We start from the raw sequence: 20833 nt of genomic DNA, 5'->3' as shown, positions 1-20833 counted from the left end.
ATTATGATGATAATGACTATAGTAGAGTCATCGAGAAGAGTTAACTATATATTCTCTATTTAAGAAGACAATTGTATTAATGCATTCTAAAATCCAACAAAAACATTTTAGAAAGACCTGCAAAAATACAGTAAAATATATGGCCCTGAATTTTAGAAGTTAAGATACTTGCTCAACTTCCCAAAGCTAGAAAGTGCTAGACACTGGGGTACAGCCCCTCACCCCCAGGCCTGGTCCCCCTTCCACCACTCACAGCTGCCCAGACGGGGTCCTACTAAGTTCACATGTGGGTTTCCATTACTGTCTTTGAAAACCACAAATAAGCAAAGACCTTTTCTATCTCTGACTTCCCTTAAAATTATTTTTGTAAAATATCTTACTCAGATAATACCAAATAAATAAGTTGCTACCACAGATACATATCTTTTTATTTTGCTGGTAAATAAAAAACCCACAGCATATTTTAATCTACCTTAGATTAAATAAGTAGTAGGATCATAATTATCTTCCTAAAAGAAACCCTAATTTCTAAAATTTAAAGTCAAGATGAGATATAATACCTTTTATGGCTACTCATATTCCATTAGAACTTTTATCAAATAGATTGTTACATAATTATTTTAAAATTTTTGTTTACTAAGTATAATATGTGTACTGTAAAGTGTATATATCTTAAGTGTACAGCTGATTTATATATGTGTAAATCTGTAAATCCCACTTAGCTCAATGTATACAAAATTTCCACCATCCCATCCCAACAGGTTTCCTCTTCCCAGTTACTAACTCCCAACAGAGGTAACCACTATTCAGTTCTAACCTACTCTGGCTTTTGTCACCATAGTTTAGTTTGCCTGTCCTTAAACTTCATATAAAAGGAATCATGTAGTATATACTCTTTTGGATCTGGCTTCTTTCACTCAACATTATGTTTCTGGAATTCATCCAGGTTATTGTGTGAATCAGTCATTCCTTCTTTTTTATTGCTGCATAGTAGTCTACTGTTAGCAGGTAGTAATTTTTTTTTTTTTTTTTTGAGATGGAGTTTCACTCTTGTTGCCCAGGTTGGAGTGCAATGGTGCTATCTCAGCTCACCACAACCTCTGCCTCCCAGGTTCAAGCGATTCTCCCGCCTCAGCCTCTCGAGTAGCTGGGATGACAGGCATGCGCCACCACACCCAGCTAATTTTGTATTTTTAGTAGAGACAGGGTTTCTCCATGTTGTTCAGGCTGGTCTTCAACTCCCGACCTCAGGTGATTCACCCACCTCAGCCTCCCAAAGTGCTAGGATTACAGACGTGAGCTACTGTGCCCAGCCCAGCAGGCAGTAATTTTTAAATTGTAATTATTACAGGTAGTTACACATATAAAATTTACAGTGTATCCTCTCCTCCTACATTTTAAAATAACATTATAATAAATATTGGTAAAAAATAATTATTCAGAGGAATAATTCCTTAACTTTTTTTTAAAAATTGAAATAATTTTGGGATAGATGATACACAGATCATTATGCAAAATTCAGAAGAAACCAAAGGGTATGCAGTGAAAACGGTGCCTTCCTTCCTGTCCTGTCTCCATCCCCAAGCTCCCATGTACAACCAGCACTTTGGGGTTTTGGTGTAGTTCTCCAGAGAGATCTTATTCATTTACAAGCACCTATGTCCACATCTTCTTTTTTCTCCTCCTCACACAATGATAGAAATAAAATACATAATCCACTGCACTTTGCTTCCTTTCACTTGTAAGGAAGTAATATTCTCATACATTTTGGAACATACACATCTTCCACATTTGAATTAGTTACTCTACTAAAAGGCTTTGAAATAAATCACAGAGCACAGAATTTTTGAAGTGGAAGGGGTCATTGATCCAACCTCCTCATTTTACACAGGAATCAGAAGCTTCCAGGAAATGAAATGATTTGCACACGGATAAGAAAAAATGTAATGGTGGAACCAGGACTCAATGCTTTTCTCACCATAGGGAAAATGTGAAGAAAAAAATACCTGATGAATGTGAAGAATGCAAATTCTTAATTGGATGGACTTGTATGTCATGTAAACAACCAGAAATTCTTCTGTTCTTCATCAAACTCCTACTCCTGAAAAAAGACAAACCACAAGATTAGCAGTTCTATACCACATGGAATAATATTATTAAGAATATTTATAAGTTCTCTAAAGAAAATGGACATTCATGTGTGTGTTTTTCATTAAAAATTTTCATCAAAGGAAAAATTCATTTGGTTAATTGAGCAAGAATTTTACTATTTACAGGCACTGTTCTAGGCAGATAGTTAATTAAATAGAATAAGTATTGATTAAGCACTACTATTTGCAGGCTCTGGATATTGTGGTAAAATGTGGCAAACATGGTTTCTGGGCTCACTAGGCTTAAAGTCCAGAACAAAAGAGATAAATTAGGCAAATAATTACAATAAAGTGATGAATGTGATGAAGGCATAGAGTGTTGTGGTAGATTGTATAAAAGAACTTGACCTGGCCCAAGAAGTCAGGGGGGTCTCCCTGGAGCAGTAACCCTCAAGGATAAGTAAAACTTAGCCAAACAGAGGGCAGGCTTGGGAAGCAGGGAATAGTGTCTCAGACACAAGCAACAGGAAGACCTGATAAATGAAAGTAGTGTACATGCGAAGAACCAAACGAGGTTCAGAAGGACTGTGGCCTATGATGTAAGAGAGAGAGCAGCAAGGGATTAAGCTGGGAGGTGCACAGGGGCCAGCTTGAGGTGGTCTTTGTATGTCAATAAAGCTTAGATTTTATCCTGAGCAAATTATCCAGGGAAGGATTTTATCTTATTTTTTTAAGTGGCCGAGTTAGGATTTATTTATTTTCTTTCAACTTTGATTTTAGGTTCAAGGGGTACATGTGCAGGTTTGTTACATGGGTAAATTTCATGCTGTGGGGGTTTGGTCTACAGATAATTTTGTCACACAGGTAACAGGCATAATACCTGATGGTATTAAAGAGTTTTTCAATCCTCACCTTCCTCCCACCCACCATCCTCAAATAGGCCCCAGTGTCTATTATTCATTCCTTTGTGTCCATGTGTACTCAATGTTTCAAGGAAAGATTTTAAACAGGGAAGTGATTTAGGTAAATAAACATTTAAGTAGGTATCTGCTACACTGTGTACAAAGCATAATACCTGTGAAGTGCAGCAGTGGTACAAATGGAAGAAATGTTTCTATCTCCAATTGCTCTTTTTGCTGACCTCTTTTTCCTCAGCCTGTAAAAATGCCCCAATTTCTAGCCGGGCGTGGTGGCAGCTGTCTGTAGTCCCAGCTACTCCGGAGGCTGAGGCGGAAGAATGGCGTAAACCCGGGAGGCGGAGCTTATAGTGAGCGGAGATCATGCCACTGCACTACAGCCTGGGCGACAGAGCAAGACTCCATCTCAAAAAAAAAAAAAAAAAAAGCCCCAATTTCTGCTTTGAGTTTGCTTGGCTGCCTAAGCTGTTATTTTCTTTCTTTCTGTTTGCTTCTTAAAAATGGAGGCTACCCTTTCTGCTACTGGAGAAAGCAGCCTATCTCCATATTGCCGTTCATCTATAAATTTTCTAAACCCAAACTCCAATTCCTATGTCAATGAAACTAACAGAGCAGTGATCTAGATCTAAATTTAGTGGATCTTTTGAAGTATTTTTCCTAACAGAACTCTCTATTACAGTTGGCCACTCAAAGAAAAATACTATTTGTCGAAAAGATTATTAAGCCAAAGCATTCTATCACTAGTAGCCTAGATGTTTCAAATATAAAATTTCCCCCATGAACTCCTACAAGAAAAACACAGAAATAAGACTGATAAAAGGGAAAGGAAATATCAATTCTCAAATATTACAGTTTTTCTACTTAGGGGTGAAAAAAAGTATATTATTACAGCAAGTCTAAACTAGGAAAACAGCTATTCTTGCAACAATATCATAGTTAAACAACGTTTAAACCCAAGTAAAGTGCTTGTCATATTCCTTTCAAAGAGTTTTTACTTAACCTCAGAGGGAAATTTACTTTTAATTGTCAACAGTATGTATCAAAATTTAAAGGCAGCCAAACCAGTCTATTTTATTGCAGAACGACTGTGGCATATCATTGCCCAGTAGAAGTTCTGTAATTAAGAATCTGTCAGTGTTTCCATTGCCTGCAGGCATTCTCAGAGTTTGGAATTCTGTCATAAACATTCTTACAAGGCTGAAACTTCATATACAAGGTCTCAGACTAAGAGCAATTCATTTTTTAAAAATATGATACTTTTAAATTATAGAAGTACCCAAAAATCTCTGTGAAATGAAAACATCCAATTTCGAAATCTTAGAAAACGTTGAGATGTTTTGATTTTTGGTAACATTTTAAATTTCTGCTGATTCTCTAATTATTAACTTAAAAGTCAACAGAAAATAAGATGTAAATTACCAACATCCAGGAGGCTAAAAGTCTTTTTTTTTTTATAGAGACGGAGGCTCGCTTTATCGCCCAGGCTGGAGTGCAGTGGCGCGATCTTGGCTCACTGCAAGCTCTGCCCTCCTGGGTTCACGCCATTCTCCTGCCTCAGCCTCCCGAGTAGCTGGGATTACAGGCGCCTAATATCACGCCCAGCTAATTTTTGTATTTTTAGTAGAGACGGGGTTTCACCATGTTAGCCAGGATGGTCTCAATCTCCTGACCTTGTGATCCGCCCACCTTGGCCTCCCAAAGTGCTGGGATTACAAGCATGAGCCACTGCACCCAGCCCCGGTAGGCTAAACGTTTAATGCTCATTATTAATGGTCATATTGTGATTTACAATTCTAAATATACAAAGTTTAAATCTGTTTATAATAAAAATAATACAAAACTAGTAATCCTAAAATCCAAAGATATTCATAAATCATTGATGAATTTATTGGTCTGGTTTAAATTTTTGGGTTACTCTAGGTTGGCTTAAATATCTCAAGCTCTATCTACCCAATTTCACCTAAGGACCATATTTAGCTCACTTCAGTGCCAAAGGCCAACTCTGTCAAGTCCTCAAGACAAATCACTTGAAGATATTACCATCTGTTACTGGTACTGGACAGAAATCATAGCTTCTCTGTATTCTAAGATTTAATCTTATCCAATATATATTAAGCATCCAGTAATAATCAGAGCTGCCATTTATTGAATGCCCACCCACTGTAATAGGAGCTTTATATGCACTATCTCTAATCCTCGTAACAACTCTGCAACATAACCATCATCAGCCCGATGTTGTCAATCATGGTGGTCATAGTAGAAGCAGCAGGAGCAGCAGCTGCTCTGTACATAGGACCTCACTTAATCTTAATAGTAAATCCCTGTAAAGTAGGTATATATTACTGTCTTCATTTTATAGATGAGAAAATTGAAGCCTAGGGATGTAATGTCACTTGTACATGACTACACTGAGCATGGATTAGAACCCAGGATGCTGATATCAGACTTTGTGACCTTTTTGCTATGCTATATTGTAGGGGGATGCAGACATGTTCCCTACACTCAAGGAGCTCATTTCTGTGTAAAAGATATGCTTTGTATTTCATTCACGATAATGCTTGCTATGTATTAGCAATTTCTTACCATAGCTTAGAGGTTACCATGTGACCAATAAAGCAGAAATAATGGGGGAAAGTTGCTATAAAATAGTTTCATCTCTTTGAGGAAAATCATAAATGAGTTTAAAATAAGCCAAGTCAAAAACAAGGCTATAGGCCTAAAATGATTTAGAAACCCAAATGGATTTTGATCTGCAGCTGAAGGCAATGAAGTTTAAGAAAACAAAAAACAATTAGCTTAAACAGAAGGATGCTACCCTTTCATATACAATGGAGAGGTGATATGGCATAGCAGTTAAGAAAATCAGGAGCTTTGGAGTCACCCAAACTTGGATTTGAGTAATGGCTCTTCCTCGTATCAGCTCTGTGACTTTGGACAAGTCACTTAACCTCTCTAAATTCTCAGTTTCTTCATCTGTAAAATGAGGGTAATGACAATATCTACTTCATAGGTTTGTGGTGTGTACTAGGTGAGATAAGGCTTAGTAAGCATTTAATAAATGCTCTTAATAACAATGATGCTTCTGCTGACAGATAAATACTATTGACCCTTACATTCTGAAAATCCCCAGCTCCATCCACCAAAGTTCTAAACCCAAATATACACCTGGATGTCCCCTCAGAATCTCAAATTCTTCATGTTCAAAATTAAACTCCTCTTAAATGCTCCATCTCAGGCAACACGACTTTCCCCTAGTCAGTCACCCAATTTAAAACCAGGAGTCATCCTTGCACCCTTCACACCTTCAGCCCCACAACCAGTCTCTGCATCCTATTGATTCTGCATCCTGAGTATGTATAAAACTCGACTTTCCTCTTCACTGCATTTAAAATCCTCCTGTCTAGCCTCAGTTCAGGTTTTTATCAACTGCTCCTGCCTCTACTTTCCTCAATTCCTGGTCTTTCAGGACAGAGCGTACTTTGTATTCATCTTTGCTTCCTCAGGGCATAGCAGACAGTAGTCATCAAAGAAATAGTTGCTTAAAAACCAAACCAAACTAGGAGGCTAAATTGGCTCCAAGGCCTTTCCATAATACCATTTTGCCTCTCTATAATCTAAGCATCCGAGGTCTAAGCAGAACTAGTTTTTCCTTGAAAAGCATCTATTATTCACTATGGAGGTCTTTTTTTTTTTTTTTTTTTTTGAGACGGAGTTTCGCTCTGTCGCCCAGGCTGGAGTGCAGTGGTGCGATCTTTTATGTTTTGAGTTAACAAGCAACATTTGTCATATATAGAAGTTGTCTATCACTATGATTTATTCTTTTGTGGAGTTCATACAAGCTTTACTGCATTTAAAATTCTGTAACTTACAAGAAAATATCATAGAATATGTCAAGTTCTTGAGAAAGGGTAATTTTTTTTTTTTTTTTTTTTTTCTTTGAGACGGAATCTCGCTCTGTCGCCCAGGCTGGAGTGCAGCGGCTGGAGTGCAGTGGAGCGATCTCAGCTCACTGCAAGTTTCGCCTCCCAGGTTCATGCCATTCTCCTGCCTAAGCCTCCCGAGTAGCTGGGAGTACAAGTGCCTGCTCCCACACCGGGCTAATTTTTTGTATTTTTGGTAGAGACGGGGTTTCACCGTGTTAGCCAGGATGGTCTCGATCTCCTGACCTCGTGATCCACCCACCTCGGCCTCCCAAAGTGCTGGGATTACAGGCGTGAGCCACCACACCTGGCCAGAGAAAATAATTTAAAAGTAATAAATACTGTTCATTTTTACGGAAAATTTAATTTATGCTACTCTAAGTTGCTCTTAAGACATATGATGGAACACTGAAAAACTGGTTTCTCTTCTAACTGACCAATAAACAATTTAATGCCCTAAGTGCTATAATTTGACCAATAACATATTATTCCTCTTACAGTTCTGGGTTTCCTGTCCAGACATCTATCATGACAACGGTTCTTTTAAAATAAGGAAATAATATATATGATATACAATTTACACACACACACACACACACACAAAGTGCAAGAAAACTAGTAACAAAATTGTCTTTACCTCCTTCTAGAAAGTGAAGAAACTGGTGCATCTGTAATGTCGGGTTCCCATTCATCTTCAGGATCACAAAAGACATCTTCACCCCTGTTACTACCATTACTCTAAGAAAAATATAATATATAGTTTCAGTAAATTTGGGGTGAAAAAATGTTTAGCAACTAAGAAAAAAAAGATTAAATCCTTTGTTAGATTTAAACCATAAAATTAGCAGATTATATATTATCTGATAAGTCTAAAAAATCATTCCTGATCAAATTAAAAGTCAATCACACGATGATAGGGATGATATTAAAAGACATCTGCTTTTAATAAAAACAATAGAAATCATTAAATAATTCAGGAATAATAAACGAGATTTATAATAATAGTAAAAACATAAACAATAAAATCCTTAGGAGAGACATAAAAGAATAATCTGACAAAGTTAAGATGTAGTCACTTTCTGGTCGAATATATTGATCAGGATTATAGTCTATATATTTTTTTTTTTTTTTTGAGACGGAGTCTCGCTCTGTTGCCCAGGCTGGAGTGCAGTGGCGCGATCTCGGCTCACTGCAAGCTCCGCCTCCTGGGTTCACGCCATTCTCCTGCCTCAGCCTCCCAGTAGCTGGGATTACAGGCGCCCGCCACCACGCCCAGCTAATTTTTTGTGTTTTTAGTAGAGACGGGGTTTCACCGTGTTAGCCAGGATGGTCTTGATCTCCTGACCTCGTGATCCACCCGCCTCGGCCTCCCAAAGTGCTGGGATTACAGGCGTGAGCCACCGCGCCCGGCCTATAGTCTATATTTTACATATTTAACGTAATAACAATTACAGTTCTAGCAAAATGCTACATAGAACTTGATTCAGAGACAGTATAATTATACAGAAAAATAAAAACTGCAATGAATGGTTAAAAGTAGGAGGTAAGTTAAACCTAGGGTAATTCAACCACTAGGTTTTAAAGTATATATCAAGGCAAGAATAATCAAATGACCTCCATACTACTTTTGTTGTTCTAAAAATACAAGCAATTCATATTAATTGTAGAAAATTTGGAAATTATTAATACATATAAACACAAAGAAAAAAGTTAAAACCACTCATAAACCCATCATTTTCACATAAACATTGTCAATGCTTTGGTATGATTGCTTTCAGCCTTTTTGGATTTTCTATTATGAATATACTTCACATTTATGACATAAACCCTACTTCTTCATGGTGTAAGAATTCTCTTTTTTTCTTTTGTAGAGAGAAGGCTGGTATCAAACTCCTGAGCTCAAGTGATCCTCTCATCTCAGCCTCCCAAAGTGCTGGGATTATAGGGCAACCTTGACCTTCCGGACTCAAGTAATCCTCTCACCGCAGCCTTCCAAGCAGCTGGGACTCCAGGCACGCAACACCACATCTGTCTAATTTTCAGATTTTTGGTAAAAGAGACAGGGTCGGCTGGGTGTGGTGGCTCATGTCTGTAATCTCAGCATTTTGGGAGGCTGAGGCAGGCGGATCACCTGAGGTCAGGAGTTTGAGATCAGCGTGGCCAACATGGTGAAACCTCGTCTTTTTTAAAAAAATACAAAAATTAGCTGGGGCTGGTGGCAGGCACCTGTAATCCCAGCTAATCAGGAGACTGAGGCAAGAGAATCGCTTGAACCCGGGAGGCGGAGGTTGCAGTGAGCTGAGATTGCACCATTGCACTCCAGCCTGGGCAACAAGAGCGAAACTCCGTTTCAAAAAATATATATATATATATATTTGTAAAATGCAAACTGGTAACATTGGTAAATGGCAATATTTCTGGCAAGCAATTTGTCGGTGAGCATCAAAGTGTAATAAAAAGTTCATATGTTTAGTTTCATTTTGGAAAATAAAAGATGACAAAATAAGATATTAAAAACTAATATGTGCAAAGATTTTTTAGTTGTGACTATAACAGGCAGCAGGCAGTTGGAAGCACTCAAAGCACAGCAACGGAGAAATGTAAATATGCAAAAAGGTACATTAGGCATAGGAAGATCATTTCAAATGATGTAATATGATTTATGTCTATCAAATTTCTTCTTTCCTTAAGCTTAAATGTAAAAATTTTAAAAATATACAATTATGACAATAGATTCCACTCTTACATTTCTCTATTATACCTATAACTGTATTAAAACAATCCAATAAAACTCCATTTAAATGTAAAAATAAATATATATGTCCCTCTCCCTCTCCCTCTCCCTCTCCCTCTCCCTCTCCCTCTCCCTCTCCCTCTCCCTCTCCCTCTCCCTCTCCCTCTCCCTCTCCCTCTCCCTCTCCCTCTCCCTCTCCCTCTCCCTCTCCCTCTCCCTCTCCCTCTCCCTCTCCCTCTCCCTCTCCCTCTCCCTCTCCCTCTCCCTCTCCCTCTCCCCAAGGTCTCCTTCTCCCTCTCTTTCCACGGTCTCCCTCTGATGCCGAGCCGAAGCTGGACGGTACTGCTGCCATCTCAGCTCACTGCAACCTCCCTGCCTGATTCTCCTGCCTCAGCCTGCCGAGCGCCTGCGATTGCAGGCGCGCGCCGCCACGCCTGACTGGTTTTCGTATTTTTTTGGTGGAGACGGGGCTTCGCTGTGTCGGCCGGGCTGGTCTCCAGCTCCTAACCACGAGTGATCTGCCAGCCTCAGCCTCCCGAGGTGCCGGGATTGCAGACGGAGTCTCATTAACTCGGTGCTCAATGGCGCCCATGCTGGAGTGCAGTGGCGTGATCTCGGCTCGCTACAACCACCTCCCAGCCGCCTGCCTTGGCCTCCCAAAGAGCCGAGATTGCAGCCTCTGCCCGGCGGACCCCCCGTCTGGGAAGCGTGGAGCGTCTCCACCTGGCCGCCCATTGTCTGGGATGTGAGGAGCCCCTCTGCCTGGCTGCCCAGTCTGGAAAGTGAGGAGCGTCTCTGCCCGGCCGCCATCCCATCTAGGAAGTGAGGAACGTCTCTGCCCGGCCGCCCATCGTCTGAGATGTGAGGAGCGTCTCTGCCCGGCCGCCCCGTCTGAGAAGTGAGGAGACCCTCTGCCTGGCAACCGCCCCGTCTGAGAAGTGAGCAGCCCCTCCGCCCCGCAGCCGCCCCGTCTGAGAAGTGAGGAGCCCCTCCGCCCAGCAGCCACCCCGTCTGGGAAGTGAGGAGCGTCTCCGCCCGGCAGCCACCCCGTCCGGGAGGGAGGTGGGGGGATCAGCCCCCCGCCCGGCCAGCCGCCCTGTCCGGGAGGTGAGGGGCGCCTCTGCCCGGCCACCCCTACTGGGAAGTGAGGATCCCCTCTGCCCGGCCAGCCGCTCCGTCCGGGAGGGAGGTGGGGGGGTCAGCCCCCTGCCCGGCCAGCCGCCCCGTCCGGGAGGGAGGTGGGGGGGTTAGCCCCCCGCCTGGCCAGCCGCCCCCGTTCGGGAGGTGAGGGGCGCCTCTGCCTGGCCGCCCCTAATGGGAAGTGAGGAGCCACTCTGCCCGGCCAGCCACCCCGTCCGGGAGGGAGGTGGGGGGGTCAGCCCCCCACCCGGCCAGCCACCCCGTCCGGGAGGGAGGTGGGGGTGTCAGCCCCCCGCCCGGCCAGCCGCCCCGTCCGGGAGGGAGGTGGGGGGGTCAGCCCCCTGCCCGGCCAGCCGCCCCGTCCGGGAGGGAGGTGGGGGGGTTACCCCCCCGCCTGGCCAGCCGCCCCCGTTCGGGAGGTGAGGGGCGCCTCTGCCCGGCCGCCCCTACTGGGAAGTGAGGAGCCACTCTGCCCGGCCAGCCGCCCCGTCCAGGAGGGAGGTGGGGGGGTCAGCCCCCCACCCAGCCAGCCGCCCCGTCCGGGAGGGAGGTGGGGGGGTCAGCCCCCTGCCCGGCCAGCCGCCCCATCCGGGAGGGAGGTGGGGGGGTTACCCCCCCGCCTGGCCAGCCGCCCCCGTCCGGGAGGTGAGGGGCGCCTCTGCCCGGCTGCCCCTACTGGGAAGTGAGGAGCCCCTCTGCCCGGCCAGCCGCCCCGTCCAGGAGGGAGGTGGGGGGGTCAGCCCCCCACCCGGCCAGCCGCCCCGTCCGGGAGGGAGGTGGGGGTGTCAGCCCCCCACCCGGCCAGCTGCCCCATCTGGGAGGGAGGTGGGGGGGTTAGCCCCCCGCCTGGCCAGCCGCCCCGTCCAGGAGGTGAGGGGCGCCTCTGCCCGGCCGCCCCTACTGGGAAGTGAGGAGCCCCTCTGCCCGGCCAGCCGCCCCGTCCGGGAGGGAGGTGGAGGGTCAGCCCCCCGCCTGGCCAGCCGCCCTGTCCGGGAGGGAGGTGGGGAGGGTCAGCCCCCCGCCCGGCCAGCCACCCCGTCCGGGAGGTGAGGGGCGCCTCTGCCCGGCCGCCCCTACTGGGAAGTGAGGAGCCCCTCTGCCCGGCCAGCTGTCCCGTCCGGGAGGGAGGTGGGGGGGTCAGCCCCCCGCCTGGCCAGCCGCCCCCGTTCGGGAGGTGAGGGGCGCCTCTGCCCGGCCACCCCTACTGGGAAGTGAGGAGCCCCTCTGCCCGGCCAGCCGCCCCGTCCGGGAGGGAGGTGGGGGGTCAGCCCCCCGCCCGGCCAGCCGCCCCGTCTGGGTGGGAGGTGGGGGGGTCAGCCCTCCGCCCGGCCAGCCGCCCCGTCCGGGAGGGAGGTGGGGGAGTCAGCCCCCCGCCTGGCCAGCCGCCCCCGTTCGGGAGGTGAGGGGCGCCTCTGCCCGGCCACCCCTACTGGGAAGTGAGGAGCCCCTCTGCCCGGCCAGCCGCCCCGTCCGGGAGGGAGGTGGGGGGTCAGCCCCCCACCCGGCCAGCCGCCCCGTCTGGGTGGGAGGTGGGGGGGTCAGCCCTCCCGCCGGGCCAGCCGCCCTGTCCGGGAGGGAGGTGGGGGGGTCAGCCCCCCGCCCGGCCAGCCAACCCGTCCAGGAGGGAGGTGGGGGGGGTCAGCCCCCCGCCCGGCCAGCCACCCCGTCCGGGAGGTGAGGGGCGCCTCTGCCCGGCCGCCCCTACTGGGAAGGGAGGAGCCCCTCTGCCCGGCCACCACCCCGTCTGGGAGGTGTACCCAACAGCTCATTGAGAACGGGCCATGAAGACAATGGCAGTTTTGTGGAATAGAAAGGGGAGAAAGGTGGGGAAAAGATTGGGAAATCGGATGGTTGCCGTGTCTGTGTAGAAAGAGGTAGACATGGGAGACTTCATTTTGTTCTGTACTAAGAAAAATTCTTCTGCCTTGGGATCCTGTTGATCTGTGACCTTACCCCCAACCCTGTGCTCTCTGAAACATGTGCTGTATCCACTCAGGGTTGAACGGATTAAGGGCGGTGCAAGATGTGCTTTGTTAACCAGATGCTTAAAGGCAGCATGCTCGTTAAGAGTCATCACCACTCCCTAATCTCAAGTACCCAGGGACACAAACACTGCGGAAGGCCGCAAGGTCCTCTGCCTAGGAAAACCAGAGAACTTTGTTCACTTGTTTATCTGCTGACCTTCCCTCCACTATTGTCCTGTGACCCTGCCAAATCCCCCTCTGCAAGAAACACCTAAGAATGATCAATAAAAAATAAAAAATAAAATAAAAAAAAAAAAAAAAAAAAAAAAAAAAAAAAAAAAAAATAAATATATATAATTGTTAATACTGGTTGGTTTAGGTAATTGATAGATTGCCTTTTATTTTCCAAATTTTCTATATGGAGAATATGTCACTTTTATATATATATTTTTTTCACCAAAAGCAGGTACTTGAACTTTTATACTTTTTTATTTTAAAAAATTTATAGAGATTTTAATAATATTCCAAACCTCATAAAGTTCTTTCATTGCTGCAAGTTTAGATTCAAACTTTTCCAGACTCCAGAATGTTGAGATTCCTAGTTTCAGGTTACGAACTCGAATAGAAGTGTCAGAACTACTTTTATCGGATATATCATGTCTGAAAGAAAAACAAACAAAAAAAAGCTTATCCTGAAACATACACATCCATTTATACTAAGAGTTTTCTGGAGTAGAATAATTTCCCTAAAAATTCCATCCACTGATTAAGTCTTTCCACAGTTAAGTATTTTTATTATAGTAATAATCATATAAGTATAAAACATATAAAAATAACATAAAAATTTTTTAAAATCAAACATTTCTAATAAGGTATGTTCCTTTTGAACAATGAAATACTGATACATTTTCAACTCAAAAGAAAATTAGCAAATTCTTAAAACAACTAAAATTATTTTATTTATAAATATACTAGTATGTTAATTGTTGAAATCTCTCTTAATCCAAAATGACCTCTGAAAGGATAAAGTCTCACTGGGGATTCTGGGGATTCTGATACCAGCTCTTTCCTATAGCTGTAGAATGGACTTCAGAGAAACTAAATGATAGCCAGGCACAGTGGCTCACACCTGTAATCCCAGCACTTTGAGAGGCCAAGTCAGGCGGATCACTAGGTCAAGAGTTTGAAACCAGCCTGGCCAACGTGGTGAAACCCCATCTCTAACTAAAAATACAAAAATTAGCTGGGTGTGGTGGCGCACGCCACCCAGTAATCCCAGTTACTCAGGAGGCTGAGGCAGGAGAATTGCTTGAACCGGGAGGTGGAGGTTGCAGTGAGCCCAGATTGCGCCACTGCACTCCAGCCTGGGCAACAGAGCAAGACTCTGTCTCAGAAAAAAAAAAAAAAAAAGAGAAACTAAATGATATAAAGGCCAACTTGTTTAAAACATTTATAATCAGGATAATTAATTACTCACCTGCCAAAAACATAGTATGTTTTCAATTTGCTGCTGATAGCATTGGCTTCCTGAATCATCATTGAGAGTTTCATAGAGCTCCAAGTTGTCTGCACTAATACAAAGCACACAGAAAAGATTCAAAATACATACATGGACACTAACATATACCATTAGGCAAAACAATTCCTAAAAAAAAATTACTGATTGTAAATGAACGTTTTTTTTTTTAATGAATGGTTTTAACTCTATATTGCAGAAGGATAAGTGATATTTGAGTAATTTGGTGAAATAAAACATTTTTCCTATAAAATGAGGTTTTTGCCTGTGGGAAGATGTAAGAAAATGAAAGTTGATATAAAAAAGATAAGCCAAAGACAATGCTTTACTTTCTAATATCTAGAAAAAAAATTTTTTTCTAATGTCTTTTTTCTTTCTTCCTCATTTCTAAATTATTTCAAGTATTGAGTATTCTATAGTCTTACTTATGTAGAAACATGTCCTTTTGTATTTTGCCTAAAAATTTAAAAAAAATGTATATATATATATGTCAGGACATTAAAATAAAAAAGGAAAATAATTTAGTGCACAATTTCACTTTCCTTTTTTTTTTTTTTTTTTTTGAGTCAGGGTCTCACTAGGTCACCTAGACTATAGTACAGTGGCTCAAGCATGGCTCACTGCAGCCTTGACCTCCCCAGGCTCAAGTGATCCTCCCATCTCAGCCTTCCAAGTAGCTGGAACTACAGGTGCATGCCACCACACCCAGCTAACTTTTTTATATTTTGTAGAGATGAGGTTTTGCCATGTTGCTCAGGCTGGTCTTGAACTCCTGGGCTTAAGCAATCTACCTGCCTCAGCCTTCCAAAGTGCTGGGATTACAGGCATGAACCACCACACCCAGCTCCTAATTTGAATTTAAGATTATGACTGGGCACAGTAGCTCATGTCTATAATCCCCACATTTTGGGAGGCTGAGGCAGGAGGATCACTTGAAGGCCAGAATTTCAAGGCCTGGCTGGGCAATATAGTGGCACCCTATCTCTAGAAAATAAAATAAATTAGCCAAGCAAGGAAGCACGCACCTGTAGTCCTAGCTACTGGAGAGCCTGAGACAAGAGGATCACTTGAGCCCAGGAGTCTGAGGTTGCAGTCAGCTATGATGGCACTCTGCACCCCAGCCTGTGTGACAGAGCAAGACTTTGTCTCAAAAAAAAAAAAATTTATCATAAATATTTTCTATATTGTTCAGGCAAACTTATAACCAGTAATCTACTAAAAATAGCTCTTTGGAAGGATAAACTCATTCACATGAATTAGAAAATCAAGTAATCATTGTAAGGCACTGTCTAGGCCCTCAGAAGAATAAAAGTATTGCCTCCTGGCAATAGATACAAAGAGTATTGGCTGGGTGAAGTGGCACACACCTGTAATCCCAGCACTTTGGGAGACCAAGGCCGGCGGATTACCTGAGGTCAGGAGTTTGAAATTAGCCTGGCCATCATGGTGAAACACTGTTTCTACTAAAAATACAAAAATTAGCCAGGCGTGGTAGCGGATGCCTGTAGTCCCAGCTACTCGGGAGGCTGAGGCAGGAGAATTGCTTGAACCCGGGAGACAGAGGTTGCAGTGAGCTGAGATTGCACTACTGCACTCCAACCTGGGTGACAGAGCAAGACTCTGTCTCAGAAAAAAAAAAAAAAGAGTATTAATATTTTAAAAGTTATTTTAAAGAAGTTACAGAAAGTACACAACATACCTACCAAGTATTCTTGCTAAAAAACTGAACCTGAATTTGATAGGCCTGAAGATCTAACTACCACTTTCTAGGGAATACTGGAACAGAGGAGCCTGTTAAGTAACACCAGGCAGACACAATCAGCAAAATCCAGAATCCAAAAAAACTCTACAGGACAAATCATCTGATTTCTTCAACAAATTACTAGATGAAAGAGAAGAGTGAATTTACAGATTAAAAGAGACTTAAAAGGCACATCTACCAAACGCAATGTGTAGATCATGTTGGTATCCTGATTCAAACAAATCAAGTTTTTTTTTTAAAAAAAGGATGAAACAATCCAGGAAATACGAATATGGAGTAAATATGTGATGTGTAAGAAATTATTATTAATATAGTTATGGCAATGCTTAAAAGAGTGACAGAGAAAGAGAGGGAGAGCAAAAAGAGAGTCCTTACCTAATTTAGAGATACACAGTGAAGTGTGTACACCTTAAATGATATGGTGTCTGGGATTTGCTTCAAACTAGTCCAGGGAAGCAGTGACTGAGGATAGCGGCAACAAGATTGAACATGTGTTGATAATCATTGAAGCTGGATACATATATAAAGGCTTACTGCAGCAATCTCTACTTTTATAGCTTGTTTAAAATTTTCCATAATAAAAAAGTTTATATTAAAAATATGCTGTGTTTTACCTAGAAATGTACCAAAAAAAGTGCAATCAAAAGTCTCCCAGGACTTGGCTAGGCATGGTGGCTCACACCTGTAATCCCAGCACTTTGGGAAGCCGAGGCAGGCAGATCACCTGAGGTCAGAAGTTTGATACCAGCCTGGCCAACATGGTGAAACCCTGTCTCTACTAAAAATACAAAACTTAGCTGGGCATGGTGGTGCATGCCTGTAATCCCAGCTACTCAGGAAGCTGAAGCAGGAGAATCGCTTGAGCCTGGGAGGCAGAGGTTGCAGTGAGCCAAGATCACACCACTGCATTCCAGCCTGGGCAACAACAACAAAAAGACTTTAAAAAAAAAAAAAAAAAGTCGGGCCAGGCCCTGGTGGCTCACACCTGTAATCCCAGCACTTTGGGAGGCTGAGGTGGGCGGATCACGAGGTCAGGAGGTAGAGACCATCCTGGCCAACATGGTGAAACCCCATCACTACTAAAAATACAAAAACCGTACTCCCAGTTACTTGGGAAGCTGAGGCAGAATCGCTTGAACCCGGGAGGCGGAGGTTGCAGTGAGCTGAGATCGTGCCACCGTACTCCAGCCTGCCAACAGACAAGACTCTGTTTCAAAAAAAAAAAAAAAAAGGTCTCACAGGACTTAATGGCTTCACTGGTGAAGTCTACCAAACAATTAAAGATGAATTAATGCTAACCCTTCTCAAACTCTTCCAAAAAGCTGAAGAGGAGGGAACATTTCCAATACCTTTTGCAAGGCCAGCATTACCCTGATACTAAAGCCAGACAAAGACACTACAAGAAAAGAAAACTACAGGCCAATATCCCTGATGAACATAGATCCAAAAATCTTCAACAAAATACTAGCAAACCAAATTCAACAGCACATTAAAAGGATCATACATCATGATCAAGTGGGGTTTATCACTGGGATGCAAGGATGGTTTAACATATACAAATCAATAAATGTGATATACCACATTAACAGAATAAGGATAAAAATCATATGATCATTTGAATAGGTGCAAAAAACCTTTGACAAACTACAACATCCTTTTATGATAAAGACTCTCAACAAATTAGGTATAGAAGAATGTACCTCAACATAATAAAGGCTATATATGACAAGCCCACACCTAACATCTTCAATGGCAAATAGCTGAAAGCTTTTCCTTTAAGATCAGGCACATAACAAGGATGCCTACTCTCACCACTTCTATTGAACATAGTACTGGAAGTCCTAACAAAACCAGCTGGGCAAGAAAAAGAGATAAAAGGTATCCAAACTGAGAAGGAAGAAGTAAAATTGTTTGTTTACAGACGACATGATCTTATATATAGAAAACTCTAATAACACCACCAAAAGTGAAATAAGCCAGACATAGAAAGATAAATACTGTATGATCTCACTTACACGTGGAATCTAAAAATGTTGAACTCATAGGCACAGAGAGTAGAATGATGGTTACCAGGAAATACAGGATAGGGGAATGGGAAGATGTTGGTCAAAGGGTACAAAATTTCAGTTATGCAGGATGAATACACTCTGGAGGTCTAATGTACAGAAAGTTGCCTATAATTAATAATACTGTATTGTATACTTGAAATAAGAGAGTATATCCTAAGTGTCCTCATGACAAAAAAAAAAAAGAACTAGGTGAGGTGATAAATATGTTAACTAGCTTGATTATGGTAATCATTTTGCAATACATGTAAAAACATCATGTTGTACATCTTAAATATACATAATTTTTATTTGTTAATTACACCTCAGTAAAGCTAGAAAAAAAATCTCTTAAGAAAAAAATGTCTAAGTGAAAAAGAAAACAAAGTAATCCATGACTAAGCACAACTATTAACAGATATAAAACAAGGATTAAGAATTAGAATAAGATATATTTTTAAAAAACATGCTGCACATTGAAATTTGGCTTACTATTTGCTCAGTTGCAGTACTATTAACAAATTGCCAGACTGGGTGGCTTATAAACAACAGCAATTTATTGCTCACAGTTCAGGAGGCTGGAACTCTGAGATCAAGGTTCCAGCGTCGGTCAGGTTCTGGTGAGGGCCCTGTTCTGGGTTGCAGACTACCATCTTCATACTATGTCCTCACTTGGTGGAAGAGGTGAGGGGACTCTCTGCAATTTCTTTCACAGGGGCACTAATTCTATCTATGAGGGCTCTACCCTCATGACTTACCTGCCAAAGACCTCCACTTCCTAACACCACTGCCTTGGAGGTTATGAATTCAATATATTAATTTTGGGGGAACACAAACATTTAGTCTAAAGCATTGATATAATAAATATTCTAAAAGCTGAATATTCAAAAACAACCATTCATACAAATTTATTTAGATCCAGAAAAGTCAACAACTAGAATAAAATATTTTGAATATGTAAAGGCAACTAATGCTAATATTTTAGTAATTATATTACATATAACATGCATAATTTTAGAAAATATTTGCTAAAATCAGCACACACTTACTTGTAAAAGTTTTATCCCTATTATTCCGATTCTGCTGTAGAATTTGTACTTCTTTAGCAATTTTTTGCTTTTCAGTTTCTAAAGCTTCCAGAATTCTTGCATGGCGGATGCTATGGTCTTCTAAAGCCTAATTGATATTCATTCATACAGACCCACATGTGAGAATATGCAAAGAGAGAAATTATAACACCACATTGAGATGATGGATATGTTAATTTGCTTCACTATAGTAACCATTTTACAATTTATATACCCCATAACACTGTATAACTTAAATATACACAATAAAACCTATTTTAAAAAAACAGATTGATAATGATAACACACTACAGTAAACCTCATTTTATAGTACATGTTTTATTAAGCCTATACAGTTAACATGTTTTATGTGTTTTATTAAACATGAAAAGCTTTTAAAAATGATTTATAAAATTTCCTTACAAAATAATTTTTCCCCACAACAATATTATTAGGAATTTTTGATGACATAAATTAATCTTTTTTCTTCCCATTGATAGAAGTTAAAAAAAAAACTAGAAAAAGAGAGGAAAAGAAGTCATTGTATCAAAAAGACTCCTGCATGTGTATGCTTATCACAGCACAATTCACAATTGCAAAGATATGGAATCAACCTAAGTGTCCATCAACCAATGAATGGATAAAGAAAATATGGTGTATATATATATACATACATATATATATATACACATACATATATATACATACATATATATACACATACATATATATATATACCATGAAATACTACCCAGCAATAAAAAAGAAAATATCTTTTGCAGCAACTTGAACGGAACTGGAGGCAATAATTCTAAGTGAAGTAACTCAGGAATTGAAAACCAAATATCAGCGTGGTCTCACTTATAAGTGACAGCTAAGCTATGGGTATGCAAAAGCATATAGAGTGGTATAATGCAGCGGTCCCCAACCTTTTGGCACCAGGGACTGGTTTCGTGGAAGACAATTTTTCCACGGACAGGGGCTCAGGGGTTGGTTTCAGGATGAAACGGTTCCACCTCAGATCATCAGATATTAGATTCTCATAAGAAGCATGCAACCTCAATTGTGAACTGTGTGCACTCCTGGTACAATGGACATTGAAGACTCAGAAAGAGGGAGAGTGGGAGAGGGCAAGAAATGAAAAACTACCTATTGGGTACAATGTAAGCTACTCAGGTGACAGGTGCACTAAATCCTAGACTTCACGACTATATAATTCATCCACGAAACCAAAAGCAATTTGTACTTTTAAAGCTATTGAAATAAAAATAAATTAAAAATAAGAAAACCCAAAAAAGCAGAAAAAAAAAGAAGAAAAAAGGACAAACTGTAAAAAAAAAAAAAAAAAAGGCCATATCCAAGAACACTTGTTGACTAAATAAAGAAGTTAAATTTAAAAGATACAAGAAATCTAGTTTAGTACAAATAAGCATTATAAGCCCAGTAATAATAATTGTTTTTGGGCTGGGTGCAGTGGCTCATGCCTATAATCCCAGCACTTTGGGAGGCCAAGGTGGGAGAATCATGAGGTCAAGAGTTCAAGACCAGCTTGGCCAACATGGTGAAACCCCGTCTCTACTAAAAATACAAAAACAATTAGCCGGGCGTAGTGGCAAACACCTGTAATCCCAGCTACTCGGGAGGCTGAGGCAGGAGAATCGCTGGAAGGCGGAGGTTG

The 20833-nt window shown here is 42.2% G+C and overlaps 1 protein-coding gene across 9 annotated transcripts in view; it reads right to left on the bottom strand.

The window, feature by feature from the left end:
• The window catches only part of KIF14 (kinesin family member 14), a 68379-nt gene that overhangs the window by 14580 nt on the left and 32966 nt on the right, over positions 1-20833 (bottom strand). For all 9 annotated transcript variants that reach the window (XM_055367846.2, XM_063709778.1, XM_019028480.4 and 6 more), the window contains 5 exons: positions 19138-19264; positions 14243-14336; positions 13296-13425; positions 7565-7665; positions 2007-2101 (listed from right to left, as the gene is read on the bottom strand). In XM_055367846.2, the coding sequence (XP_055223821.2) occupies positions 2007-2101; positions 7565-7665; positions 13296-13425; positions 14243-14336; positions 19138-19264 (547 nt within the window). The remainder of the gene's footprint in view (positions 1-2006; positions 2102-7564; positions 7666-13295; positions 13426-14242; positions 14337-19137; positions 19265-20833) is intronic.

Source organism: Gorilla gorilla, chromosome 1 (assembly GCF_029281585.2).
Source record: "Gorilla gorilla gorilla isolate KB3781 chromosome 1, NHGRI_mGorGor1-v2.1_pri, whole genome shotgun sequence".
In the NCBI taxonomy this organism is placed as follows: domain Eukaryota; kingdom Metazoa; phylum Chordata; class Mammalia; order Primates; family Hominidae; genus Gorilla; species Gorilla gorilla.
This window is presented reverse-complemented; position numbering and strand designations above follow the sequence as displayed.